This window comes from Melozone crissalis, unplaced genomic scaffold, assembly GCF_028551555.1.
Source record: "Melozone crissalis strain CALT ecotype California unplaced genomic scaffold, PUWL_Pcris_2 ptg000009l_1, whole genome shotgun sequence".
Lineage (NCBI taxonomy): Eukaryota > Metazoa > Chordata > Aves > Passeriformes > Passerellidae > Melozone > Melozone crissalis.
Genome location: NW_026535787.1, coordinates 20,662,278 through 20,689,830, shown reverse-complemented (window position 1 = coordinate 20,689,830; position 27,553 = coordinate 20,662,278). Strand labels below are relative to the sequence as shown.

Below are 27,553 nucleotides of genomic sequence, written 5' to 3'. Positions count from 1 at the left end.
TTACAGACTTTCTAGTTCATGGCAGGATGGGGAAGTCCCATCAGACTCTACCATGGAGGTGTGCTTTATTGGAGGTGGCAGTGGCTTAAAAGATGGAGGTCTGTTCATACTGAAATAGAAGAGAGAAAATGCACTGTCGCATGAAAGTAGCATAAAAGATAGTTGTAAAATGTTCACAGGAGGAGGTGGATTGGCACTAAGTCATTATAAGAGCACCTGACATTAGCTCTTACATACTGTGACTTCCCTGAGTCTGTTTTATAACCCCAGGACACCTTCTGCTATTAATTTGGCTTTCTTAGCTCCCACCTCACAGTTTTATTTCATTCATGTTTTAAAAGAACTAAACGTGGTCCTGATGAACTATTCAAAATCCTTGCATGGGTCTTTTGCTCACACTGCTCTCTGAAAGTATATTTAAAGACTTGTAACTTTTTTTGATCAATTTATGAATAAAGGTCCCACCTCAAATTAATTAAAAAAATAAATCTTGTTTTTATCTTTGATATACAGGATTTACAGTTGAGTTTTAAGAGGATTTTCTAGAATCATAGGTGATTAATTATAACTATGATTTTTTGAGTATTTTAATAATGTTGGTAAGATTTAAAATAATTGCCTCTTAGATATTGCTTTCGCCAGTAGATCTTAGAGTGTTTTAGTAGGGAATCAAACTTTGGTAATAATTGTACACTCCATGCTTTTTTGACTGGGATTGAGTTTTGGGTAGCCTACTTTAACATATATCATTCAAAACTCAAATGGACCTGCCCTAGAAGTACAATTTCATTAAAACATGTCCTCAAGTAACCATAGAAAATGAGAGAGCAAAAGCAGCTGGCAGGGAGGCTAATAGAAATGGGGGGCTCTGGGGACAAAAATTGACTTTTATTTTTCCCTTACACCCTGAAGCTGCACTGCAGCTCTTTTCTATAGTTTATTTTAAAGAAAACCCACAGAACAGATGAAAGGACTGAGAAAACTCTACATACTGCTGTATGAGAAAAATGGCATTAATGATCCATGTACTTAAAGGCCTTGTGTGCTATGAGTCGTCTCAAATGAAAAGGTATAAATCCAAACAGCTGGGTTAGAGTTGGTGCTGCCCTCTATGCCACCCTTCCCACCCCTATGGCTCCATTCACTGGTACTCACATCTCTTTCTGGTACTGACACCATTTCTTGATACCTAAAGCTACCAGAGTGCTGCAGAGGAGGAGCAGGACAGCTACTACTGTTGGCCAGGGGAAGCCACTGGCTTTGGCGTTCCTCCTGTCACATGTAAGGGACACATGGAGCTCATCTGAAGGTCCTCAGAGAGGAGGGAAATCAGGGCTTGGTGCCTGGGGCTTACTGCTCCCTGCTCTGCATAGCGCTGCTGTCAGTGCAGCCACTCATCACCAGGCTGAGGTTCCCAAACTCTGAGCACTGCAGCTCTGATTTACGGACTTAGCCCACTTTTGTTCTGACTGGGTGTGTGAGCTGATTTCAGACACCCACTGGCTCACTTTTCAAGATTATTTAGGCACAGCCCAGAGAGCATTTCATCCAAACCGCATTGGCTTTCTCTGTTCCCCTCTGAGCTGCTCTGCAAGAAGCTGCATGTCACAGTGCAGACAGGCACATCTGCCAACCCTTGCCCTCCTTCCCAATGGTTTATTTTTCACACCACTGACACCAGACCCTGCCAAAACATCTGGCCAAGGGCTCAGCTGCCTTTTGAGGTGAGCTCTTGTCAGCAGCACAGTTTCCCAGTCCCATTCCAGCTGCCTCTCCCCACTGCAGTGCTGGGATTGCCCTCCCCTTCCCACTTCTGCACAGCCACCCTTGGGGATGCTGACAGAGGTGCCCTCAGGTCCTGGCTGTGGAGAAGAAGACAAGAAGGAGCACAGTCCTCCTCCAGCTGCCAGAGGGTGCAGCAGTGGCCTGGGTGCCAGAGAGATCCATGGGTGATGCTCCTCAGTGTCAACGCCCGTTAAGCTAGCATCACCACCCTGTGCAAGGCTGGCCACACTGGTGTGTCACCCAGGCAGGGTCTTACCCACCATGGCAACCAGTGCTGTGGCCAGTCCACCATGCTGCGTGAGCCATGAGCTTTCCCTGGGGCACAGGAGTGTTACTGGCCAAATTTTGCTGCTGGAAGAAAGCATGCACTGGAACTTTACTTGCAGATGGAGGGAGAAGGCTGGAATACCAAAAGCCTGTGCCAACCTGTGATATTAGGATACAGAAGCTGTGACTCCTCTTTTCATCTCTTTTCCCTTATTTTGGAATCTCTTGGTCAAATGGATGTGATGCTCCAGGTTTCGTGCTTCTGCAGTGGCATGCTGAAAGAAGAGGATATGCAGGATAACATCTTACCAGTACTGTTCAGCAGGCTGCTGGTAGGAAAGAAATCTTTTCCTCTGGTAACTGAAATTGTCTGATCTGTGATGCTGTAGGACAGGTTACCTATAAAGATATGGGCACAGAACATTTTTAGTTACTTATTTGGTTTTTTGGGTTTTTTTTATGAAGGTTGTTTTGAACCCTCTGTTATTCACCCAGCTGAAAATTCCAAAGTCAGAAATTTCCAGGATCAGGGTGTAAAAATTCACTTGGCAAGATACCTACATTTTTGGTCTATGACCTGGTGTCGGATTAAAAAAATGTGCTTTTATCAAAAGAAATATTATAAGAAGGAAAGGGGGAAGAGGAAGGGAAAGAGAGAGGGAAGGAAGGGAAAGGGAAGGAAGGGAAAGGGAAAGGGAAAGGGAAAGGGAAAGGGAAAGGGAAAGGGAAAGGGAAAGGGAAAGGGAAAGGAAGGAAGGAAGGAAGGAAGGAGGGAGGGAGGGAAGGAAGGAGGGAGGGAAGGAAGGAAGGAAGGAAGGAAGGAAGGAAGGAAGGAAGGAAGGAAGGAAGGAAGGAAGGAAGGAAGTTAAGATGTTCCAGCAAGCCAGCATTGAGGCAGCTTTGAGCAGCAGAGCTGTCTGGGAGAATGATAAGCTTTACCTCATTGATGGTAATGAGAAACCTAAAGAACCACAGATGATTTTTCTGTCTGACCCACAAAAATCATCTACCATCTGTTTATAGACAGTTTTTTCCTTTCCTACTGATGGTTAAGATCAGTGCCCCATAAGGGACACATTTCTGTTTTTTCTAGCCATCTCTACATTCACAGCTTCTGAAATAATTGTTAAATACTCATCTAGACAATGGCACAGCATTTCCAGAGCTCCCATGGCACTTCTGATATGGGGATCCAGTGGTGAAATTATTCAAATTTGTATAAAAAGAAATAATGACCTTCAATTGTCTTACAAAACTGTACACGATTACTTCATTAGGCTCTGCTGTGGCTGTTTTTGACTCTGACTTTCTCTGATGCACACAACAAATGAAACAACAGAGGAACCTGACAGTCTCTGCTATAACTGCTGATTTAAAAATCCAAGACAAAAACCTAGCTTTAAATTATGTAAATTACTAACCAGACAGAACCAAGAAAATCTCTTTATTGTGAGATGCTTGCTGGCTTTGACTGAAATTGAGAGTTCAAGTGTGTGTGTGTGTGTGTGTGTGTGTGTATGTGTGCATTAAAAAGATGCAGTTTTAGGGCACGCTAAAAACTGAGATTTTTGGATGTTAATTCAGTTCTTTTCTACTTGCTTATTAGGTGTTTGATTTTAAGTGAATAGGTATGACACATCTCACATTTGTAAAATGCATAGCATTTTACAAAGTTATATGCAAAAAAAAAAGAATATACACTTAGAAATCCGATCGGACTGTGCTGTATACATCACATTGATGAGCATTATTTATTCCTATTTACATAATGGCTTATGTTAGAGCATCCCAGACCACAATGATAATGGTAATCACTGTTGTAGGAGCCCAGGGACCCCAGAAGGGCACAGGGGTTCATGTGTATGCCTCAGCAGACTCACTGGTGCCTGTGTGCTCTGAAACTGCCCTCAATTACAGCTGCTGGACCAAGGACCCTTCAAGGCCATTATCTCTTAGCTGGTGTTCAGGCAGGCACAGGTATAGGGAAGCAGTGGCGGGGATGTGGGGATGAGTGGAGCAACACACAGTATCCCCTGCAAATAATAGAGTAATTCAGCATGCTTTTAGAAAAAATTGCAACCAGCAAGCTGTGCAAGAGCAGAATTGTGGAGCATTAGAAGCTGTCACAAGGTTGTGGTATAACTGCATGGTTGTGGGTGCTACTAAAAATGCATTCACAAAATGGAAAGCAGCTGCTACATTTGTGCCTCAGCCAAAAGACAACTCCCATGGAAATGCAAAAGCACATTGACAAGTCCTGCTTTTTCCAAAACCACAAATGCAAACCAAGATGTTAAAAAAGGAAGTCACTTTGGGCTTTATACTGCAGAGATTTTCTGAAGGGAAAGACTAGTGAAAAAATGTTCACCCTATGGGTTTTTTTATTGATTTATTGATCTTTAATGAGGCTGTCTTTCAATGTTCTATTAGCCAGCCTTTATTACTTCACATTATCTCATTATTTCACTGCTGCTCTGCAATTTTATTTAGCTTCTCTGGCAATTTATTTCATCTATAAACTACCTTCAGCATTCACTACATTTGCCTAGCAACTATCTCAATTGTAATATTATGAAAATAAATATGTCTAATGAAACCAGGATACTCAAATGTTTTTTCATTCCTCTTTTGCCACTGCAAATCCTCGACAGCTTGGCAACCCAAGCCTTTATCTTCTAACTCAGTGGAACTCAACAGGGGAATTGCTTCTGTGAAGTATTGAAAATCTGGTACATGTTACTCCACATGAGTTTGGCCTCTGCTCAGACACAAGTTTTCCATGCTTAGTAATAATTTTTGCATGGCAATGTGGTGACTCTCAACTAGCAGCTGAAAATAAGCACCACAGAACTAATGCTCTGAGAGAAGGCATCACAAATTGAGCCCCGGAGGACCTTCTGCTGTGGTTTTTACAAGATGCTCCAGATTACTGTAGGTTTGCAACCCAACATTCACTAAGCTGGTGCCACATTGGCACTTTGGCTTCAGAACTCCTTTGCTGTAGTCCTGTGAAGCAAAGGAGATGTGTTGTCTACTCACGTGCTGTTGTCAAAGGCACTGGTATAGCCTTTTGCCTCTGAGGTAGAATTAGCGCTCCTGCTGAAAAGCACAAAGCCTTGTAAAAATTGCTGTAGGGAACCATATCACTTGTTTTTCATTTACCCCCCTCTTTCTTCCCTGCTTTCTGACTAACGAGGTCAAACAGGTGTAGCCCGTTACTTGAGATGCTGGCTTTCCTCACACAGGCATTACACAAAGCTGCGTCAGGTTTGAAAGCTTATCACAAGTTAGAAACTCAAGAGGAGTTTTACTGAGATAGGTAAATAAACTTAGAAAAACCATTTGAAGCATTTTTATATTTCATCTTATTTTCATGCGAACCTCAGGAGCTTGAGTGTACTGGCTGGTTTTGAACTGAAACCAGTAGAGCAATGAACAAACATACATAAATCAGAATTTAGACAGGATGTCACCGGCTCCAGTGAAATAGAACTGTTTTCCCAACTAGCAAAAGGAAGTTTTGAAAAAGTTATAGTACAAGAGTCACACCTGTAATGTCTGATACCAAATACCAACTTATTTGACATTTTCCTTTAAGCATTTTTTAATTGCTAAGGTGTCTAGAGCTCAGCTAGGTATTTATCTGATATTCAAACACAGATAGATGGTAGCTAGCACGTAGACCTTCATTTTCCCAAGAGAACTATTTCACATTTACTAAAAAGAATCCATATTTCTTAACAACTGTCTCATTTTGGAAAAATATCAAGCCATCTGAACAAACCTGCAAAGGTGAACTGCAGCTTTAACTGATCATTCAAAGCCTAAGCATCTCTGGCTCAGTGATGGAGCAGTTGTGGCAACTAAGCAAAATCAGGCTACAGTTTTAGCAGCCTTGGTTTTGCTCCCCCTCTTCCTCCTCTTGCCTATATATGTGCATTCTTCTCTCATATGCATTTTCAGCTGTCTCTTAGATTTTCACTTGCAAATAACAGGAATGAACCAAACCAGTAGACTCAAAACAGAAGGTTTGAGCTTGGTGTCCTGTCTTGACTGCAGCCCAGAGGATTTGCTCAAGAAGCTGATCTTAAGCACACTGGTGTCACCAGTGTGAGGACCAGCAGTGAGTCAGACCTGAGAAGTGCTAACCCAGGGCTGTCGTACCGTAACTGGCACATGTTGGGATCACTGGCTAAAAGGCAATTGCTTCCCAGGCTACTTGCAGAAGAAAAATGGCTCATATCCATCTTACATTGCAAGTTTGACCTTGCACCACCTCAACCAGGGAAAATCTATAATTCAGCAAGGAGAACCCTCTCTCTTCACATTGCATATTTATAGCCTTTGTTATGAATTATTTTTGTTGACATGGAAGGGCTTCCAGTCCACTTGGACAAGCAGCTTTGGTGTTCTGCTGTCAGCCAGGCAAATGTCTCTCTTTTGGGGATGGGGAAGGCAGTTTGAGAAGCAGCAAATTTTCATTTCAGCTGCAATCTGTGTTCCTGCCTCGGCATATCTCAGTCAAGCCTCTGCAAGCCCCTGGGCTTTATGTTGAGGGATTCAGCTCCCAAAGAGCACTCTTTTGGGGCAGGCCAAAGCCTTGTGTTTAGTATCTTCCTCCCGTGTTCTATTTAGGTATGATATTTAACTAAAAACAGTAGGTATTCTTCATAACCACCATAATAACACTAATTAACTTCTTTGTAAACACTAATAACACTCGATGTCTGTTCAGCTGCCAAAATTAATGAATGTATCCTAAAGAGAGCATTAAAAAAGATAAAATCAAGACAGTATTTTCTCATATATTTATTCCTGAACTGTGGTTACACTGACAGGGGTTAGAGTAACCACTGGTTAGTGGTTAGTGTACAAAGCGCTAGGAAAAGAACTTCAATGGACATTAAATGTATTGCTTCCAAAAAAGTAAGATAGTTATTGTGTTTATGTGTCTTTCTTCTACACTGTTGAAGCAATAGAGAAAACAGTTGATTACCTTGTGTTGTGGAAGCAGGAGTCAAATTTGCTGGACTTGTGAAATCCAGAGAGGCCACAGATGTCGACTGGTGCTCTAAAGACAGTTAACATGGTATCACATTTAGTCAATAGATTCTTCAGAAAATAATGTTAATAAATTACAAAACAACCTAGATCGACGACCTTGCAGTAGCTATTGGGTAAATGCAGACTGAGCAGCAGAAATCCTGCTGTGGGAGTTAAGGCTAAATGCTCAAAGCACATTTCACAACTCCAGTGGGCACTTGCAAGGCAGCTGATGTTATCAATGCTGACGCTTTCCTGCTGGCTGGCTGCTGGCATTGCTTATTTGTGCTTCTGTACACAGGGTTTGGTTTGACTGCTGTGGAGTGGATTGCGCACTTAAACGTGGTGCTCCCCAGCTATACCAGGGCCTTGCTAGAAACCGTCCATGACAGCAGGCCACAGCCACATCAGCCCAGGAGATCACCTGCTCTAGTGAGTTTTCCTCTCAGCTGCTGAAGGTAGTTCTATGTAATTATCCATATCCATGCTCTGGTAAAACAGAGTTAGTTATATAATTGATGAATGGGAATGATGCCCTGCTGTTGGGTCAAAGAAAAGTGATGGCTTTAACTTTTCTATCACATGCACCTCTCTGTCCCAATAGGAAAAATTTATTTACAGTTTTATAGGCCAATTATTCAATTTTATAAGAATAGGTAAGAATTATATATAACATTCAGCATGCCATTTAACGTTCTGTCCTAACATGGCAATTTTAGCAAGATTTCTTTCATATCTCTGCTTGGCTAACCTCACAGCTCACAACTTCCCAAGCAGCAGCACATTGGTGCTGTCAGCACCAGAACATACTGACCTTTGCCTGCCACACCTCTGACTCTGTGTGCATGACGTTTAGGCAGTGGTAAAGTAGAGATCCTACATATATTGAATAAGTAATATTTTGCCCCTTACCTGAGGCTGTCATAACAGCTGATGTAAGTGTCGAATTACTGAAGTCTATAACAAATCAAAGCAAACATTCAGCATGAGAAAGGTCTTTATTCTGCTTTAGGAAAGTGGGTGATTGAAAGGTTCAGGAGCAAGAAAGTGTATCACACCTAAATTCCAAATAATCTTTCCATGCACAACTCAGCCAAGTAGTCCAGAAAGAAACATTAAATACCTGAAGTAACTGTGCTGAGAAATCCCTGGAGAAACAAAGGTTTTGGGGAAAAAACTTTGGAGCCCCTGGCACCTCAGCTTAAAAACCAGAAATGAATCACATGGGTTTATTCCATAAAAAGAGGTGCACTGTATTAGCACAGATGCTGAAACAACATTTATGACCTGGTGGTGGTGCCTGAACAGTTTCATCCGTGAGGCACTTCAGAGGCTGCAACTCTGAGAGGAAATTTCAGGGACACACTGCACTGAAAAGTGCTCACTGAGTCCTCAGAGAAGAGGAGGGAGAATTATTCCTTCTAATTAAAAACTGTTAACCACACAGGCAAGCTCAGCAGAGACACCATCCTGCCCAAGCAGCATATATGCCCTAGATGTCTGTTTTCTTTCCTATTTTTTCCCAGCAGGAGAGGTGAAGTACTTCCCGAGTAAGCCAGAAGGATGGATAATGTCCCCCCAAAAAGGTCCGTGAAGGAAGTGACCTATTAAAGTTCACACACTTCATTAGAAAAATATATCTGGGAAGGCAGCCAGAAAATACCTCTGTCTGGTCAGGCATGTGTGGAGGGCATTGAGTGGTGTTGCACAGGTGGGACTGCAGACTGGATCTTAGCATAGGCAGATGACCATGCACTCTCCAGCTGCTTTTTTGTGCTAATACTTGTACCTCCTGTGACTGCTGCTCTTTCATTTGCATTTCAGCTGAGCCTTGCCTGCACTAACAGGGATTTCACAGTAGCTGGCTGATATAAAGGATTCCTTACCAAAGATGCAACAGGCCTAAAAACCAGAGCAGTGAGGGTCTTTGAGATGTGCCTGGTTCCCAGAGGGTTCTGCAGAGTGTACAAGACAAAGAAGGGTGGTGGTCTGATGCGAGCTGCTAGGCTTCCTTTGAGAGTTCACCTTGCAGAGGCCAGCAGAGGAAAAAGTCTCCCTCTCTCAGGGTCCCCCAGTATCTGGGATGGTTTTCTGGCACCCAGTGGGGTATTGGCTGAGCCCCCAGGGCCTACTACAACCAGCACTTGCCAAAAGTGCGAGCGATATTCGAAGGCCAGCTGCAGCATCAGAAATAACATTAAGTACCTCTCAAGGCTGGAGTTTAATTACGCTTGGTCTTAATTATAACAGATTACATCACCAGAATATTGGTTTGTAGTATTTTCTCTGAAGTCAAAGCTGCAGAAAGGGGTTCCTTACTACCCATTTAGAGTAGTAAATGCTACAACAGCTTTAGGACTTTATAAACAGACCTCAAACACAACCCAAGTTATTTTATTCTCTAATTTATCCTACCATCTGAAACCGTGGTAGTAAAAATTTCAGCTGAAGCTTCATTAGACTTATTGTCTGTGACGGGAGAAAAAAGAGAAAGATTAGAGCAGTTCTTAAAAGTAGTTATAAGGGCTGAAAATTTAGTTTGGGCTTGTTTTATATTGTGCACCTTCACAGAAGGAATAGCTGAAAATGAAAGTAATACTTTCTTTTCTATCACATCTAAATACTTTAACATTTTTATACAGAGTGGATCTATCTTAGCATTAGCATAGCCTCCTGGCAAGAACACAGCTTTAACTGACAGCTCTTCGATAGGAATACATTTATAGAAAACTACAAATTGGAAGAAATGAGTAATTTTTGAGAAAAATTTATGATTTATCTCTCTCTTCTCTGAAGCTGTGTTTACAGAGGAGTAAGCTGTGGGTTTTGCTACAGTCTTACTTTGTGGAAAAACATATCAATAGGAATATACACAGCCACAAGAGAACCCAGCTGAGCTGAAATAGTTGCCCTGAGAGGTGACATGCCCCTAGATGCTGCTAAGGTGTCAGCAGCTCAGCTGTATTGTCTGTGCAGCAGAGAGCACACATAATAATAAAAAAAAAAGATATAAATAAGCATTTGCACGTAAGAGGAGACATGCACAAGAGGGTGCTAAAGGAAATCTGTCTCCCCTTCTCACCAGTCACCCTGCATCCTCAGAGGTGCTGAAAACTGTGCCACCAAGAATCCTGCTTTTACCAAAGAAACAGGACAGTATTTCTCCCCACTTCCCTAATCATGTAGCTAATTCTTACAGTACAGATTATAAGGGAGTTTCTCGACTATCCACAGAGGTGCAGCCTTTTGCATGTTTTACTGAAGGTGTATAATCCCTGAGTCTGAGGATTTGTTTTCCCAGGGAGCCATGAGTGGTCCATGAGAAACACATCATTATAATAGCTCACTAGTGCCATGTGGCTATATTAGAGTATTTTTGGGCATGGGAAGTACAGCAAGATTCTGCCTAAACAAACAAGTGTCTTCTGTTTGTGCAGAAGTTTCTTAGCTCATTCAGAGGCTTGAGCAAATATTTGAGCCAAAAAACCTGCCAGAGAGTCCAAACTGTGTGATGAACTTGTACAATAAAGCTTTTATACTGTTGGCATTTCTTCAGTATTTTAAATAACAAGCGGATACATGTGTTTGGTGTTCTTAACATTTTAGTTGTGTCCTATCAAAGAAAAATGTACCAAAGGAAACAAATATTTCTTTTGATGAAATAATCTTCATTTCATTTCCCAGGAAGGGACACAGACACACACATGAGAATGTCTTATGTGTCTTATGAGTCCCTTGGAACATCAGTGTCGACCTCAACTCATAGAAATCTTCACTGTCCTGCAAGTCTTCTTGTACCACAGAAATTTCTTGGGGAGAGAAAAAAAAAAATAAAGTAGCCTCTTGTTACACTCCAAACTCTAAGTCAGAGTTGTGCAAAATATTGGTACTGGAAAGCAGGATCATATAGCCGCAGGTTTCTTTGCTGAGACACTGTCAAATATTTGGCAAGAATGGTGTGGTCATGCCAAACCATAGTTCCCATCCCTGGCAGGGGACTTTGGTCACAGCCTTTTGTCAGATGTTTCCTTTGAGAGCTGTTTCCTTTGTGCTCTCCCCTTCAGACACATAGACACCTACAGGCTCCCTGGGGCAGAAGTGGGGAAGAGTCATAGCTTTCCCTGGGAACCACTCCTGTAGCTGTGCTGTTTCTCTGTGGACAGGTTGTTTCACCTCCAGGTTGTTCTGTCAGGTTTGCTCTGTCCATGTACCGCAGGAGGCTTGACTTGGGAAATGCCTTCCTCACGACACAGCTCACATTAGGCTGTGGGGCAGCACAAGGCAGTTGTTAGGTTAAATACACACACACACACACACACACACACGCGCACACACACACACACACACGTAGGTGTGTTAGGTGAGCCTCTGACGTTTGCCTCCTGGCTGCCAGCTTCCAAACGCCTGTATGGACAATGCTCTGGAAGGAAGCACTTGCTTTCTCTTTATTGTGTTTCTTGCACACTTCCCTCATTTTTCTGATTGCAGACAGTCATTGTTGAATGAGAGCCCGGGGACAACCCTGTTGCCCTGAGTGTCAGGACTCCAATCTCCTCCAGTCCTATTCTGTGGCTGGAGAGATATAGAGTGACCCCCACCCTCCTGCTCCCAGAGACAAACACTCACATGGAAAAACACTGGAACTAGTAATGGGTGCAGTGTGTGTGATGAGAATAAGACACTTTCTGATTGCCATGAAAATCCTCTCTTCATTTGGCAGATAAAGAAAGAGACAATTCCCATGAAAAAGACTGCCTAGCCTGATATGTTGAATATAAAAAAGTGGATACCTTTGTAGCAGACAGATTATGTATGACATTTCCAGAAATCACAAGGAATTGGATACTTTAGATGCAGTAGTCCTGGTTCTATGCCACTTGTTCCAAAGATCTGCGTTTGTGCTCAGTTTAATTTCTCAGCAAACAATAGATGGGCATGACCTCAAAGTCAAGGCTAGATGAAGGCTTGGGCACTAGCAGGGTGAGAGGTCTCATCCTCATGCTGCCTGGAGATTCCCAAGTATATTTATTTAGCAGGTTATGACTGCTTTTAAGTACTAAACACTGTTATAAGAGAAATGGCCTTCTTTTCAACAGAAGAAAAGAGCATGTGTTACTCATGCAGCACAAACCTCTCTTGTTCCCTCATTCAAAGAAAGTGGTTCCCACATTAAGTTGGAAGCAAGCTTGATGTAGTGAAGCCAGCAGAAGTCAATCATTCAGTACAAAGACTGAAACAATCCAGCTGAAACTCTTTTCCTGCCATGGTAAACTGTACCTGAGCTTGTAGTATAATGGCTTTCTCCTATTTTCCTCTTCATTATTCCTTTATTTTTCAGGCACTTGAGGTTCATAATATTTTTTCAATTCTTCCTATGAATAAATAGAATTTTGATATCCTCACTAGATTTAAGCCTTGCAAAAAAAGGCAGAAAAGAGAAGTAAAGAAGTCAGTGTTTGTTGGAGGTGAAGAACAGACATAGGCTCTTGGGGGAGTTTCTATTGCCCAGTCTTGTGATAGCAGGCACCCCTTGCTCTGTTCAACAGGACAGTGCAGACAAAAGCCTACAATGTCCAACACCACACCCAGAAATAGGTCACCAGGAAAATTATACCAGTTTTCAGAATCAACTGATACATGGATTGTGTAAAGTGGGTGGTTATGGATAGTACAAGGTTCTGCCTGCTCATGAGCTCTGTTTCCAAGGAAAACCTTCTTGATTTGAGATACTTGCCAATCAAAAGTTTTAACTTGGAGGGATGGAACAGGAAGCAAAGCACCATAGCTAATAGCCAGAGAGGCTTACTAGTCAGTCATATGAGCCATGAATATGTTTTATACCAAGCATGGCCAGCGCAATTCAGTAAGCTTTTAGGTTTTGCCATTACCAAAACTGAAACAGAGGCCCACACCGCAGAGAAGTCCTTAGAAGTCCCTGGCTTGTGCTCACTGCTGTGGGGGCGGCAGCTGCTCAGAGGAAAGGGCGTGAGCACCTTGTGTTAACTCAATGCCTTGCCTGCTGCCCTGTGAGCTCAGTCAGTTTGGTGGATGCCTCCTATGCCTGATTCAGCTCAGCTTGCCTGGCCTTGCTTGGGTGGCATGGTGGCAGTCACAGGCATCACTCTTTGTCCAAAATTGCTCACCTTCTGCGAGACGCTGGCTGAGCTCTCCTCCAAGCTAATGAAGATCTCAGGGTAAGCTGGAAAGCAAACATAAATGTATTAGTGAAATGGACACTGCAGATAACAATAACAGCTTCTAATAACACTTAACAGCGTTGTATCATAAGAAGGGTGGGAATTAAATCCTACCTCCAGCCACACATCAAGCAAGATAAAAGTGTTACAACTGCAATTTGAGGTCAAGGAATTGGTTTACAAGCCTGTATTAGCAGCTATTGCCACAGGATCTGGGATGCATTTCACTGCCTACCTCAACTAGACTTGGGTGGCTTTGCTGGGGAAACAAACTGAAACCATCCTGCAGTCAGGCAGTAGAGCCTGGCAGCTCTGGCAGTAGAGCCACCCTTACTGGGCCCCATGAAATCACTTGTACCCCAGTTCCTGGTTCCTCTGTGTGCTTGCCAAAGGTGTCTCCAAAGGCTTTAGCCATTCCCCAAATGTTTGATTTTGGATGCCAGCTATCCAGATGCTGTTGCCTGGACAGATGTGTGACAGTGTCCCCACAGATGCTTCCTGCCTAGCCAGGAAGCCCAGAGGAAGCCTCACAGCAGAGCAGCAGGGCACTGATGACCACATCCACATGAAACAAATAACTGGTTTTTTCTGGTTTTGCAGCATTTTGGTTCTGGGCACAGCTGATTGTTTATATATATATAACAGGTACCCTATCAGGTACCCTAAGCCTCCCTATACTACATTCCCAAATTAGCCATTGGGATGTCTGATTTGAAACAATATTGACTGACTTGTTAAGTAAGGACTATTGAAACTGTGTTAGTGTATAACAAATCTCAGAAGCCTCAGTAAATTGGGCTTCTGGCCCTGAAATTGGGCTGGATTACTTAGGAGGTCCAAAATTCTAAATCTAAACCTCACTTTAATCTCTACCATTAAAATAATTTTCTCTTTTTTTTACTGTTAATTGGTATAGAACCACCTCAGTTAATTACAATCCCCCCTGAGGTGAACTATCCAGGTTTCCCTGTTTTATACAGCTAATCCACCAAGGACCCTCCTGACTTTATTTTTAATTTCCATTTTTCTGCCTGATGTTACTGATGGACTCTGCCTGGGCATGACTTACATTTAGTTGTTATGGCCTTATGATTTTCTGGACTTACAGTGCTTTTTTTGGGTGGAATTTCCTGTTTTTTTAAAATCTCTTTTGGGTTTTGAGTTTTTCTGCTTTTTTTGGAGGGTGGGGTGGGGCAGGGGTTTTAGATTCTTCCTATCAGGAAATGAGTGTCCTAAGATTTCATTCTTTCTTCTTTGCCAAAACTGTACAGATGGTAGTGGAGCTGGCAGAAGACAGACAGACTTTTTCAGATACAGGGAAAAGTCTCGTGAACTGGATCCTCTAATCGCTGCAGAAGTTGCCCAGGAGGCTAAATGATGTCTGGTCTAGTGCATGCTCTTCCTTTTGGTTTTTATCATGAGAATAGGTATGCTTTGCCACACCTGTATTGAGCACTATCCTCTGCTTTCTCAGATGTGTTTATGGGGTAGCTGTACTGGCAGGCAGCTCTCACACATAGCTCTGAATGGTCTAATAGATCTTCTCCAATTAACATCTCAGCCCCTGTTAACACTTTGACATTCATTTGTCTTGCTAGGATATTTACCAATGTTTTGGATCTAGGAGAAATTCAATATTTAGTTCAGTAGTTTCTGCTGCTGAACTTTTACAAAAAGGAGAAATCAATATTTGGCAAAGTTACACATGAAAAGGCCATACCTTCTCATAGCAAATTGTATTTAAAAGAACTCTATTCTAGAAGAGAAATATTTGAAAGTATTTTGATCCAAAAGCACCCTCTTAAAAAAAGCTATCTTGATTGAATGATTGTTTTTTCCCAACAAACCAAGACTCTCAACTTCCTTGAGAGATCTTTTCATACCTTCTCCATCCTCTCCAGTCCAATTCTCAGCCCCATTGGGCCACCCCAAGCAGCTGTGAGAGAAAACTATTTGTCACTCCTCAGACTTGGCCTGCCTCTGCTGTGTTTAGCTCTGCCTGAAGTATTTTTCAGAGGGATCCTGCATGAGGAGTTTCCCACAGGCACCCTTTCCTCCTCCTGTCCCTTTCAGCTCTGTGCTGCAATAGCTGCCTGCCCTTCCTGCCCTACTTTTAAGACATCCAGCCTGAGGGATTCAATTGCATGAGTATTCGGGTGACAGGGGAGATGCTGGCTTGCCAAGATGGGAAAACCTCCCCAGGTTTCCACTGGCCTTTTTCCCTAGCTGTGCCCTTGCTAATGGCCAGAATGACAGATATAACCAACATAAGGTGCTGTTGACTTTGTATGCATATACTACCTTTAGTTTCTGTCCCACCCATTTGAGGCTGGATCTAACTGCCAGAACACAATTATTAATTTCTTTACTTTCTGGTCAGCACAAGGAACAAGAGAGGTGCTGCCATCTGAAAGGGCTCTTTGTCCCCAAATGTCACCTAGGGAATGCTGGATTATCCTGGGCAGTGTCTCTGCCAGTGCTGTGCAGGGATGTGGGCTGGCTCAGGGCACAAGAGAGTACATGGAGAAAAACTGGGATGGTGCAATCATAAGTGGCACAACTTCAGCAAATGGTAACAGTAAAGAGTGAGACAAGATGCAAAATAGTTATTTCACTTGCAAAATTCAGATGCGAAAGGGTTAGGAGCACAAAAGCACACTTCGTCCAAGTGGTGGACTTTACTTAGCTGAGAACTGAGAGACTTTCCTCAGCACCCACTGCAAACCTCAAGGCTCTCAGGGAGCCAGTTCTGCCCTTGGGACCCCTCTGAGAGAGGCTGGTGGCACAGCATCCTGGTTCAAAGCCAGCCAGCACTTACTGGGAAATGCAGACTGCTCACCACCAAGGGTCGCGGCTGTTTTCTCTAGTTTGCCCCTCTACACTGCTGTACTGATATTTTGATGTGGGGTCATGCACAGCTAAGCACATATTTCTCAGTAATACAGAGAAAAAGGTAAATAAAGCAACCTCTTAGTAAGAGACACACAAATCTAGGCAAGAGCATCAGCAGCGATGGAAGAGAGAGAGTTCAAGTATATTAGTGTCCTTGAATGATTACCCAGGTAACACTGTTGCTATATGAGAAATGTTGATTTTAAAAAGCGTCTGAATCATGCAAACGAAAGAGGAGGTTTCAGATCATTAACTCCTATTTTTATTCCTTTTACATCAGTGACCAACAACCCTCAGACACATTTTCTTTTTTCAGCTGCTCCCTGTTGAACTTTCCTTTGACTTCAGAGTATCAGCCTTCAATGACCATGCCATCCTCAAGCTGTGGACTTCCTTGGACAGTCAGCTACAGTCAAGGGACCGTTGACAGGCCCAGTGTTTAATACTCATTTACTTTCAAAGCTTTGGAAATATGTTTTCCTGACCAACTGATCTCTAAAGAGAAAATAAAGCCTGGTTTTCAAGTGGGTAGCAATTTTCTGATTCAGTTGTACCTTAGTGATAGTAGAGCAGTTCCTAAGCAATTTGAAATGGGACAGGGCAAGTAACTAAAGATGGGGAAGGCTTACAAAAAATGAAATGCCAGCCCACATGTCTGCAGTACACAGGCTCTGCCACTCCTGGCCAATTTGAGACCCCCCACCAGGATCCTCACTTCCAGACACTCATTTCCTCATTTTGGCAGCAGTTGAATGTCACATGCATTTGAGGATGTGATTTTGCTACAACTGTAGTTCCAAACTGCTTACTAAATTACAGCTATGATTTCCTGACCACAGACAGCATGGTCATTGGGACACGGAGATCTTGATGACCAGTGTGCTTCCCTGTAACCCACAGAATCCCAACATAAGCCTACATATCAGGGTAAGAGTCTTGCCATGTGCATGACAGTGAGACTGATATATATGCAATGAACCTACTATTTTTTCTTGCCAGAAATTGAAGGAAGGGACTCAAATTCTTCTAAGAATTGAGTAAACTCCACCATTTGCTAACTTTTTATGTCATTGCAGCTGAAAAAAATGACAAGGCGAATATGTTTACATTTAAAAAAACAGAGTGTCTGTCAAAAGTTCTTGGCTTCAGAACCAGGCAGGAGTGTCACCTTTCCAAGTGCAAGGCAGCAGGCAGTTGGCATAAGCCCCTTACCAAATACTCTCACAATGGTGCTGCTCTTCTGGACTCTCTCTGGGTGGTACAGCACGTGGCAGGAAAAGACTCTGCCATCATCAGTGATTTTGGTGGGGAAAACCTTTAGGGTGTTGTTCAAACCCAGGAGGACTTTTTGCCCGTACAGCATGCTGCTGTTCCTGTACATAGCAGGACAGGAGGGCTCCTTGGTCACAAGTTCCTCTTTCCACCCATTTTCATCCTGTGTACAGAAAAACCAACAAAATTGTGAAGTTCAGACACACAGAGTGAAATGTTTTTGTAAGCCAGCTCTATTCCCACTATGAAAAGCTTCCCTTGCACATTGTGTAGCAGTAAGGGGACATTTGCAACATCTGGTGGTTTTTTTCCAAATATATTCTCTCTCAGAACTTCAATACCAAGAGCAGTCATCATCTTGACAATAAAATATGGAGTAAATAGCTGTGTCTTGTGAGTTCTGCTCTCTGTAGCCTGCAGAGAGAGCAACAGAGGTGCTTTCTCACTGCACTAGTCTTTAAGTTATGCTGAACATCACAGACATGTTAAATGTGACTGAAATTTCGAGGAAAACTTTGCTGTTTTAGAATTTTAAGTAGAGAACCTTGATAATAATAACTAAAATTTATGTCTCTAATTATCTGTGTGGCAGCCAGGTCATAAGTACAACCAGCATGTCCTGGACATCTGTGCCTCAGTACATATTTGCAAGCTTTACTCTGTACAATGCGTGGCAACCCACATATATCATATATTTGGGGGTTTTTTTCCCCCTTTCCTCTGGTACTTTGTAGAGGGAACTGGCAGAACTGACATTGTAAAGGTAAGGGTGTTTTCTACAAAATGATTTAAATTTTAATATTAAGAATGACCTTCGGAAGGGAGATCTAAGTAGATAATTAACCAGGACAGAAGGTTAAAAAAACCAAAACTATTTAAAAATCACCTTCAAGGAAATCCTCAACAGTTACAGTTTCTCAGTGACAGCATATTTAAATGAACAGGAAAACTCAAGGACACTGATCACTGATACTTATCTCCACACACACACTGATACGAATGCTAAAAGGTTGCATTAAAACATGCATATAAATATATATCCAGAAAGTGAGATAAAGTACAAAAATACAGCAAGCTTTGTATCTGACAGAAAATTGCTTAAAAACAGTTTTTTTATGTGGTTAGCTTGATAACTGGGTTTGCATGTCTTCAGTGGCCTCTGTGACACAGAAGTTCACAAAACCAAAAACATTAGCCAGAACCTTTCTTTTCTATGTCAGAGCAGCCTATCTCACTATCCTACACAGTAATCATGCATTTTTCAGATACTAAAGCTTCACTACAAAAAAAACTCGCTGGAAAACCAATACAAGAAATCTTTTTGTTTTGTTATATTAGCCACTTTCCCTAAACCTGCTATGTGCTTCTGAAAAATTCAAAGCAATAAAGCAATTAAGATGGAATTTTTCCTCTTTGCTTCTTTAACAGTTATTATTTGCAGTGTATATTTTGCAATTCTATGGTTATACTTTTCCCCTTTATTATCACAGTCCAATATGTCTGATAAGTTTTTTAGCAGATTCTGCAAGCAGGACACAGTGGAGTAGCACATTTTCATTTCAATCTGCAAAAATACCCTGCAGTTCTTTCTGAACTTTATATCTGAGATGAAAAATACTTACCACTAGCCATTTCAAAGGATAAGTGGACAAATTTTCTGAGGTCTCATCCTCAAGGCATGGAATTTCTAAAGTCTGCTTTAACCACACTTTCTTCAGGTAGTGCCTCTCCTCTTTTATCATTGGAACAACAACAACAAAACCCAAGAAGGAAAATCAGAAACATGATGTTCATTGTGCTTTGAAAACCAATGCTGACTAGTCTTCTATTCAAGGAGCAGGCACTTCTTGGTTTAGAAGGGAACTGTAATTTTCAACCATTACCCCTACACACATTTTTCAAGTGAAAGCCCTACATCCGATTCTAGTTGCAGTTTCATGACTCAATTCACAGCATTACCAGAATTTCTTGGCAATTCTTAAAAAAAGCTTTTCTTAACTGCAGGATCACGATGTCTCTTTTCAGAGCTGAGAATAATCGGAAGCTACAATTTTTATGTTACAATTCTTTTTTTTTCTGTGGCAATAAACCTTCACATCAATTTTGTGCACCTCTATTTCCTTTTCTCTGAAGATATCTGCAGATGTCCTTTTTTCACTAAGCAAGCTATTCAGCATGTCAGTTAGGTTAGGACTAACCCTGTTTTTCCTTTTGTTATTCTCCAACCTGCCCACTAACACCAAACTTGTCACTCTTTCCTTTCTTATCCATTTCAAAAGCCATTTCTCCACCTCCTACCCTACCTATCCTCAATCCAGGGCTCCATCCAGCTGCAGAGGCTGACCAGAGTGGTGCAGTGAACAGTGCATTGCTGTGATCCAGATGTTGGGTCTGTGAGTGTGCATGTGTGTATTTAAGCAGGAAGAGCAGTGGTGCTGGGTGGGAGATGCTGTGAGGGCCATGGTCAGCACAGACCTCTCTGACCCTTGGCCATGGGGCAGGCAGGGATGTGGCCCATCCTGCCATCCTCCCTTGCCACTCAACACAGGAAAACTCCTCAGCTCTGCTGTCCTGGTAGCTCTGGCTTGCATGTTGAGATAGAAGAGGTATGTATTTAATTTATTTTTTATCTTGAGGGGAGTGAAAATATCCAGCTGTCCCAGACTGCCATGTTATTTGTCAGTGGGGACTTTTTGGTGACTGAAATTTCCTTTGTACCTGGCACCCAAGCACAGAGCAATGGCGCCAGCATGTAGCCTGTGCCACAGAGATGTGAAGAAAGGTAGTGCCCTGAGCTGTGCCTGGGAGAGCCAGCAGCAGAAGCAGCTTCCCTTCACTGTCCCTGAGACTGAAGGACCTGGGGAGCCAGCTTTTGCAGCAGGACAGAGAGCACAGAAGCCCTAACAGGGCTGGGTAGTGCAGAGAGGATAATGAAAAGACAAAGCAAGCAAGTCTATAGTTTCTCCAGGAACAAAACTGTACAGAAGATTTTGCTGGGACAAGCCACCATGCAAAAGTGCCGTGCAGAGTACAAGCGTGGAGATGAGCAGTCATCCCAGAGTCCAGTCTGGAAACATCTTCTGCCTACTCTCACAGTCACATGTCCCAGCTACTTGCTTCCCCCTCCTATCTCTGACTCCCATCTCCATTAACAGCCTGTTGGCTAAAGTCCTCTGTGTCTGTCTGTCCTACAAAGGCCTGCTGCTCTGTGAGCTTTTTACAAGTTGAGTGCATCTGGATTCACTTCTCTTTGATGTAAATGAAAACTGTACTTCATCATAGACTGTCACCTTTATTCATCCCATTCACTCATAGGCTGGTTTAAGGTTTTTTGCCTTCTTTTGAGTCAGAGTGGTTTATTGAAAAAGATCTGGTTACCTTAAAACACAAACCTGCAAAAGGTGGCAAACTCAATTTTTTAGTTCTTTCTGGCAAGCAGTCATCAGTAGTATAGCTTGCTACAGCTTGTAGTTACTGAAAAAAGTCACAGTGATGCTGATATGAACAAGGGCTGCCCAAACTGTAGACAGCAATAACAGCATTGAGCTTGTCTATATCAACCAAGGGCAGGAGAAGAAAAGCGATACCTGATTAGCTCAATTGCTGTACTAGAAAGTGAGAAACTTTGCATGAAGAACAGAAGAAGCATGGGAGGGTTTCACAGGGCTACCAGCACAGTTTGTACCTCTCTGCACTCCCTTTGATGTTGTTGTTGTTTATTTGGATTTCAGCAAGGCCTTTGACACTGTCTCCCACAGCATACTCCTGGACAAGCTGGCAGCCCATGGCTTGGACAGGAGCACTCTGTGCTGGGTTAGGAACTGGCTGGATGGCCGGGCCCAGAGAGTGGTGGTGAACGGTGCTGCATCCAGCTGGCGGCCAGTCAGCAGTGGTGCCCCTCAGGGGTCTGTGCTGGGGCCAGTTCTGTTTAATATTTTTATTGATGACATGGATGAGGGTTTAGAGTCTTTCATTAGCAAATTTGCAGATGACACTAAGCTGGGAGCGTGTGTTGATCTGTTAGAGGGACGGAGGGCTTTGCAGAGGGACTTGGAACGGTTGGATGGATGGGCAGAATCTAATGGGATGAAGTTCAATAAGTCCAAGTGCCAAGTCCTGCACTTTGGCCACAATAACCCCCTGCAACGTTATAAGCTGGGGATGGTGTGGCTGGACAGTGTTCAGGTGGAAAGGGACCTGGGGGTGCTGGTTTACAGTCGGCTGAACATGAGCCAGCAGTGTGCCCTGGTGGCCAAGAAGCCCAAAGACATCCTGGCCAGTATCAGGAATGGTGTGGCCAGCAGGAGCAGGGAGGTCATTCTTCCCCTTTACTCGGCACTGGTGAGGCCACACCTTGAGTGCTGTGTCCAGTTTTGGCCCCTCAGTTTGGGAAGGACCTTGAGACACTTGAGTGACACAAAGGAGAGCAACGAGGCTGGTGAGGGGCTGGGAACACAAACCATATGAAGAATGACTGAGGGAGCTGGGGTTGTTCAGCCTGGAGAAAAGGAGACTCAGAGGTGATCTTATCACTCTCTTCAACTTCCTGAAGGGTGGCTGTGGTGAGCTGGGGGTCAGTCTCTTTCTCTGGGCAACAACAGATAGAACAAGAGGACACAGTCTCAAGTTGCACCAAGGGAGATACAGGCTAGAATTAAGGAGGAAGTTTTTCACAGAAAGAGTGGTCAAATACTGGAATCATCTACCCAGGGAGGTGGTGGAATCACCATCCCTCGATGTGTTTAAAAAAAGACTGGATGAGGCACTTGGTGCCATGATCTAGTTGAGGTATTAGAAAATGGGTTGGACTCGATGATCTTAAAGGTCTCTCCCAACCTAGAAATTCTGTGATTCTGTGATCCCTCTGCCCTGTGGAGCACAAGGAAATTCCAAAAGGGTAGCCTACCACAACACACCCCTATACAGCAGGCAGAGTGGCAGCTTCAGCTTTGGCACAATTATTCAGCATGTACTGTTTAAACACACCGATCCTCTGTGAGCTGGGCAGAGGTATTGACTCTTTGCCTCTGTGTGTTCATCAGGGCAGGCAGGTGCCACAGGGTTGGTCCAGATATGTCTCCAGGATAACAGCACCAAAATTCTTGGAGTCACTGCCATGCAGGTGCCATCAGTGTCAAACATCCCTGAGTATGAGTCTTGCACAGGACCTCCTCTTGCTACAGGAGTAACACAGTCCAGAGTGGGGACTACCAGTCTGGCCTTGTGATGTAGGTAAAAGGAGAGTGGGAGCACACCAAAATGCCCCTAAAATGACCTGCACCCACCCTGCTCCTAACTCTTGAACGTCTCCTCTGTCTACAGCCTTGGGCCCATGCAGAGTGAGCACATTGGCCTTGCAGATCTGAACTGAAACAGTGCCAGATTTGCTGTTTACTTTAATTCTTCTTGAGTTGTTAGCAGAAACCTGGGTCAGAAAGAGGTTTCTGAGGTCATCAAATCCAGTTCCCCATGTGCACAACAACAGACTTGCTCAACACTCATGCCAGGTTCCATTTTCACAGGAGTTTGGGCTTTTGCCCTCACTGCTGTCACCAAATAGCTGTTCCCAAAGTTGCTACACTGACAGTTGCCACTGTTTTTTAATTTGTTGTCAAATCCATTCTCATCTGATTTAAATAAATTTGTTACTTTACCACGATAATTTAAATATCCTTCCTGGAGTTCAGACTGTGCCGTGAGGCTTACTTACTGAGAGCAGTCATACTGCTTTCCAGCTTCCTTTGCCTGACAGAAGCAGCCAAATCCCCATTCCTGTGATTCTCCTATGCAATTCCCCACTTTGCTCCAGTGTCTTTTTGGTGGTGGTGATGCCTTAAGTTTTAACTTTTATATTTTTCAGATTCTGTGCTGCTTTAGTGTGTAGTTCTGAACTTCATATTAAGGCTTGGCAAACTCTCTTCACAGAGTAGGTAGACAAAACAATTCCTTTTCCAGCTTGGGACCACGGACAATCGATATTAGTTTCAGGCCCAAGAGCATAAACAATGTGGGCTGAAGAGAGAAAAACAAGAAGGATGGGACTTCATAACCTAAAACTATAATTGGACAATTAACTTGAATATGCAAATGGACCAAAACTTATAAAAATGTGAGACCTCGTGACTGGTCGACCATTTTGGGTTCATCTTGGCTGCAGCCCTTTTTGGGCTCTTATACTGCCCAAGATGTATCCTGGCACCTTGTTGAGGCCTTTTAATAAATACCTACTTTATTCTTTAACTCTGTCTATCCTCTGTTCTAGGTCAGCCTTCACAAGGTGTCAGTGGCAACACTCATCCTTCCATGGAACAAACACTCAGCATGTTCTGCAGATGCCAGCCCTCAGCCTCAATCAGACAAGGGTGTTTTCTCTTTCTGGTGCCCAGTGCTGCACACCCACAGCAGCAGCACCACATGATTTGAAGATCCAACATCCTTAGTCCCACCATATCCTGAGCTGCTCATCCAGTCTCCCCCACAATGTTTCTCCAAAATGAAAATGCAGAAACTGCCCACCTCACCACCTTTTTTTACTTTGCTATCAAACTTTTTAATTCTACCAAACAATTAAGGTTTCCTAATAATGAGTTGGAAAAAAGAACTAAAGAGTGCCTGGTAAATAGGAAACTGTAAAAGCAACATTCAGTGGCACTACTGTGAATCCCAAACAAATCACCATCACCAACCAAGAAGTGTTCATCTATCCTGATATTCTCCCCCACCTCACTAGGAAACAACAAAATCTCATTTGCAATCACTTACCTTCTGCCTTGACAATAAGTTGAATTTTTGCAGCCTTTGTCCCATATGGGTAGGTAGCAAAAGTGCATTCGTACTGCCTGGTAAGGGACACGGTAATATTTTCCAGGTGCAGCACCCACCAATTGCATTCAGACATGGCATTTGGATTGGTGGAACACGAGGACCCTGTGTCATCACCACTGCAGCGTATCCATGTGCTGAAGGACACTGAAAAGTTGTACAGAGCCTCAAAAAACTTGAAGTAATGGGTGCCATAGGTGGGGTGATATACAGCTATTTTGGTAGAGGGGCTGCCGTCAGTCTTGGACCACTGTGTCTGTATGATGTGGGTGCTGTGCAATTTTGGGAACGCACACACCAGGGTGATGTCAGTACCTGGTGGAGCGTGGACCACTTCTGTCTGGGTAATGACATCTGCAGTCTGGCCTTAAAAAAAAGACAAGATCAATTTCAGTGCAAGTAATTTTTAAACAAAGCTTTTCCTAATCCATCTTTGATTTGGTGCCTTAGCCGTAGACAACTGTAAAGACCCTACAACTTCCAGCAAATCTCCAACCAGTACAGACTGCAGAGAGAAAACTGGGAGAGCAAATGCATGTGTGTCTGGAAGATGGCAGGGAGGTCCTGTCACACTTCTTGGAGAGAAATGAGAGCTCTGAGGGTCTCTGTGAAAATGAAAATCTTTCAAGTAATATAAATAAAGCAGAAGCTGGACACAGTTATTCCCCAGTTCTTTTTACAAGAACAAATAGGTTATCCCCACTGGCTAATTCCCTGCACCATCCCCCTGCCCACTGCCTTTGTGGCTTCAGCAGAGAAAGCAATTCTCTGTGTTATTAAACAGCTCCTGCATGTCCTAAACCAGTGTCTGTCTCAGTGTCAAAGTGAGCTGCTCTGGTGTTTGTTTTCTTCCTCTGTTAATTTCCTAAAGCAGGTGGCAGTCCTTAGTGCACCATATAAAGGAGTAATGGATCGATGGAATGAAGGGGCATTCAGCAGGAGCCTGTACCACTTGGTTTAGCTGCTGTTGTAGTACAATTGATTTATATCCTTTTCTCCCTCCTATGAGTAAGAGTCTGGCAGTCCCCAAACCCCTGAATGCAGGGCACTGACAAACTCAAGGAGATGAAGAATTTATGGAGAGGGTTGTTGCAGTGAGAAAAGTAATCAATCACTTCCATAGAGCCGTACACAAAAAGTCCCCTGTACAAAAAGGAGTTGTGCAGTTGTCCTTAGGTAGAGACTTGTTGCCTCCCATTTATATTCCATTTTATCATCCTCCCTCTGTACCATAACATCTCTGTATATTTGCTTTGGGAATTTGCCCTGCAGTCCTGCCAGCTGCAAGTGCCCACTGCTCACCTTCTTTCCTTGAAAAAGCTGGGTACCAATTCCTTTGCTTTGACATTGGCTTTGCTGTGTGGTATTTGGCTCTGGGGCGCCTGAGCTTAGGCATTCTCAGTGGGGCTGCAGTGTGCCCCACACTCCCCCAGCTCAGCCAGGAAGGAGCCAGGCAGGGACTGTGCACCCTCAGCTCTGGCTTGATGGAGAGAAGGCACAAGGGCAAAGTGATACATCCTCTTAGAGCTGGCTCCGATTTGTTACCTGTACACTGAGGGGTGGGTGACATGGACACTTGGAGACTAGATGTGTGGAGAACAAAGCTACTCAATGGCCATGGCCTACATTAATCTCTGTTGTTTCATTGCTGCACATGTTCTGCTCATCTTTTATTCTAAAAGAAGTGGTGACGTTAGAGGTTAAATAAAAATAAGCCTGAATGACAAATCTCATGGCCTTGTGCTGTGAGAAAAATTACTAAAACTATTTTTGTCAGCGCAAGGAGCTTATTATAGGAAATGCTCTCTGATTTCACCACAAGTTTTGCATCAGTAAAAGTTAAGGGAAAAGCAATTAGGAATCTTGCAATCAGACTATCAAGCAAAAGACACACAGCATTTTGTCTCTCATATTCATGCTGATGCTGCTTTAGGTCTAGGGATCATATAAAGAACACCTATGAAGAGCCACTTGAGTAATTTATATTAAGTTGAAAAAATTATATATGTAGAAACAACATTTTAATTTGCATTATATCTTAGTAGCCTAGTGCAGTAGATTGTTTTAACTGAAAACATTTTGTGCAAAAGTGTTCTTAACTTTTTGATAGCATCCCAAAATAAGCAATCTCATTTTATGCTGACTTTATTTTTCAAAATCAAATAGTGTCCAGTAGTGCATACCTGTGCTCCAGTTGAAATTTCTTAGAGTAACTCCCAGACATTTTGGTGTCTGATCTCCACAAAGGGCATAGAGGCTTCCACTTTCACCTTTGAATGACTTCAGTGAGGATTTCATCTCAGAGGAAAAACCCCTCCAACTCCTATTTTTCTGTAATTGCTATTTCTTTCTTACATGTGCATGTTTTGAGGCTTCTATTCCTTTCTTTGCATTTGAGATTTTCTATTTTCTATGAATACATGTATGAATTATTTTTAAGAACCAGTTTGCCTCAGTGCAAAAAAGATCAGCCTATGCCAGATTGTGAGATGCATCCTTCACTGCTAGTCAAATACATCCAGTTTTTCCCTTCTTAACTTGAAAATTGTGTATCCTACAAAATTGTTGTTCCTAGCTGGTAATAAATATTCCTGCATTTATCATGGTCAGAATTTTGAGAGGGTGGGGCTTTGTGAACATCATACTTTTTCTTGGTTTTTCTCAGATTGCTTTTGGTTTAAATTCCTCTGACAAAGGTACAGGTCTCCTTAGTCAGCTTTTCTGAGTGTTTTACTTGAATGTCAAACTTGTTTCTCTAGATGTTAGCACATGGGGCTAGGTGGAGAAGAGGAAGGGAAGAATCTGTTTAAGAAGTTTCACCTGTACAATTTACTCTTGCCTTGAAGGGTTTCAATTCTTCCTCTCTCTGCATACACAGGTATGTAAGACAGAGACAGAGGGGTATTTTTTATTTTCCCATTGAAAGAAGTTTTCCTTTTGGCCCATTTGAGAGGAGCACACAATCCCCTACTTCAAGTGAGCTCATCCCAGTGATTATTCCAGCAGGTTAGGCATATTGAATTAAGTAATCTGCTCAGCACAAGGCATTTACTCCTTACTAGCTGCACATTATAACTAGGGTTATTAGAAAGTTGTCAGGAAATAGAAAACCATTGCCAGTAACTACAGCTCGGCCTAGTAAGACCCACTAATCCCATCCTGCCCCTCACCACCCACCATCATAAACTGAGTCAAGATGTCCCCCTGACACTCTTACCTATGACACTGGGCATTGAGAGCAAACAAAAGAGAGAGAAAAGCCACCTTGCTTTCAT

At 42.9% G+C, this 27,553-nt stretch overlaps 1 protein-coding gene across 1 annotated transcript; it reads right to left on the bottom strand.

The window, feature by feature from the left end:
* CD96 (CD96 molecule) lies at nt 1-27,553 on the bottom strand. Its single transcript, XM_054270240.1, has 13 exons — nt 27,496-27,553; nt 24,219-24,644; nt 19,079-19,188; nt 17,397-17,619; nt 13,239-13,294; nt 11,269-11,359; nt 10,728-10,904; nt 9,511-9,564; nt 8,008-8,052; nt 7,049-7,123; nt 2,355-2,451; nt 1,156-1,272; nt 1-109 (listed from the first exon to the last, which is right to left on the bottom strand). Exons 1-13 carry the CDS (start codon nt 27,551-27,553, stop codon nt 1-3), a joined length of 1,638 nt encoding a protein of 545 aa, XP_054126215.1.

Coding starts and splice junctions, on each gene's coding strand:
- CD96 (XM_054270240.1), bottom strand. CDS start 27,553: ATGAAAGCAAGGTGGCTTTTCTCTCTCTTTTGTTTGCTCTCAATGCCC. Junction 24,645..27,495: donor CTCAATGCCCAGTGTCATAG/GTAAGAGTGTCA, acceptor CTTTTTTTTAAG/GCCAGACTGCAGATGTCATT. Junction 7,124..8,007: donor AGCTGTTATGACAGCCTCAG/GTAAGGGGCAAA, acceptor AACTGTCTTTAG/AGCACCAGTCGACATCTGTG.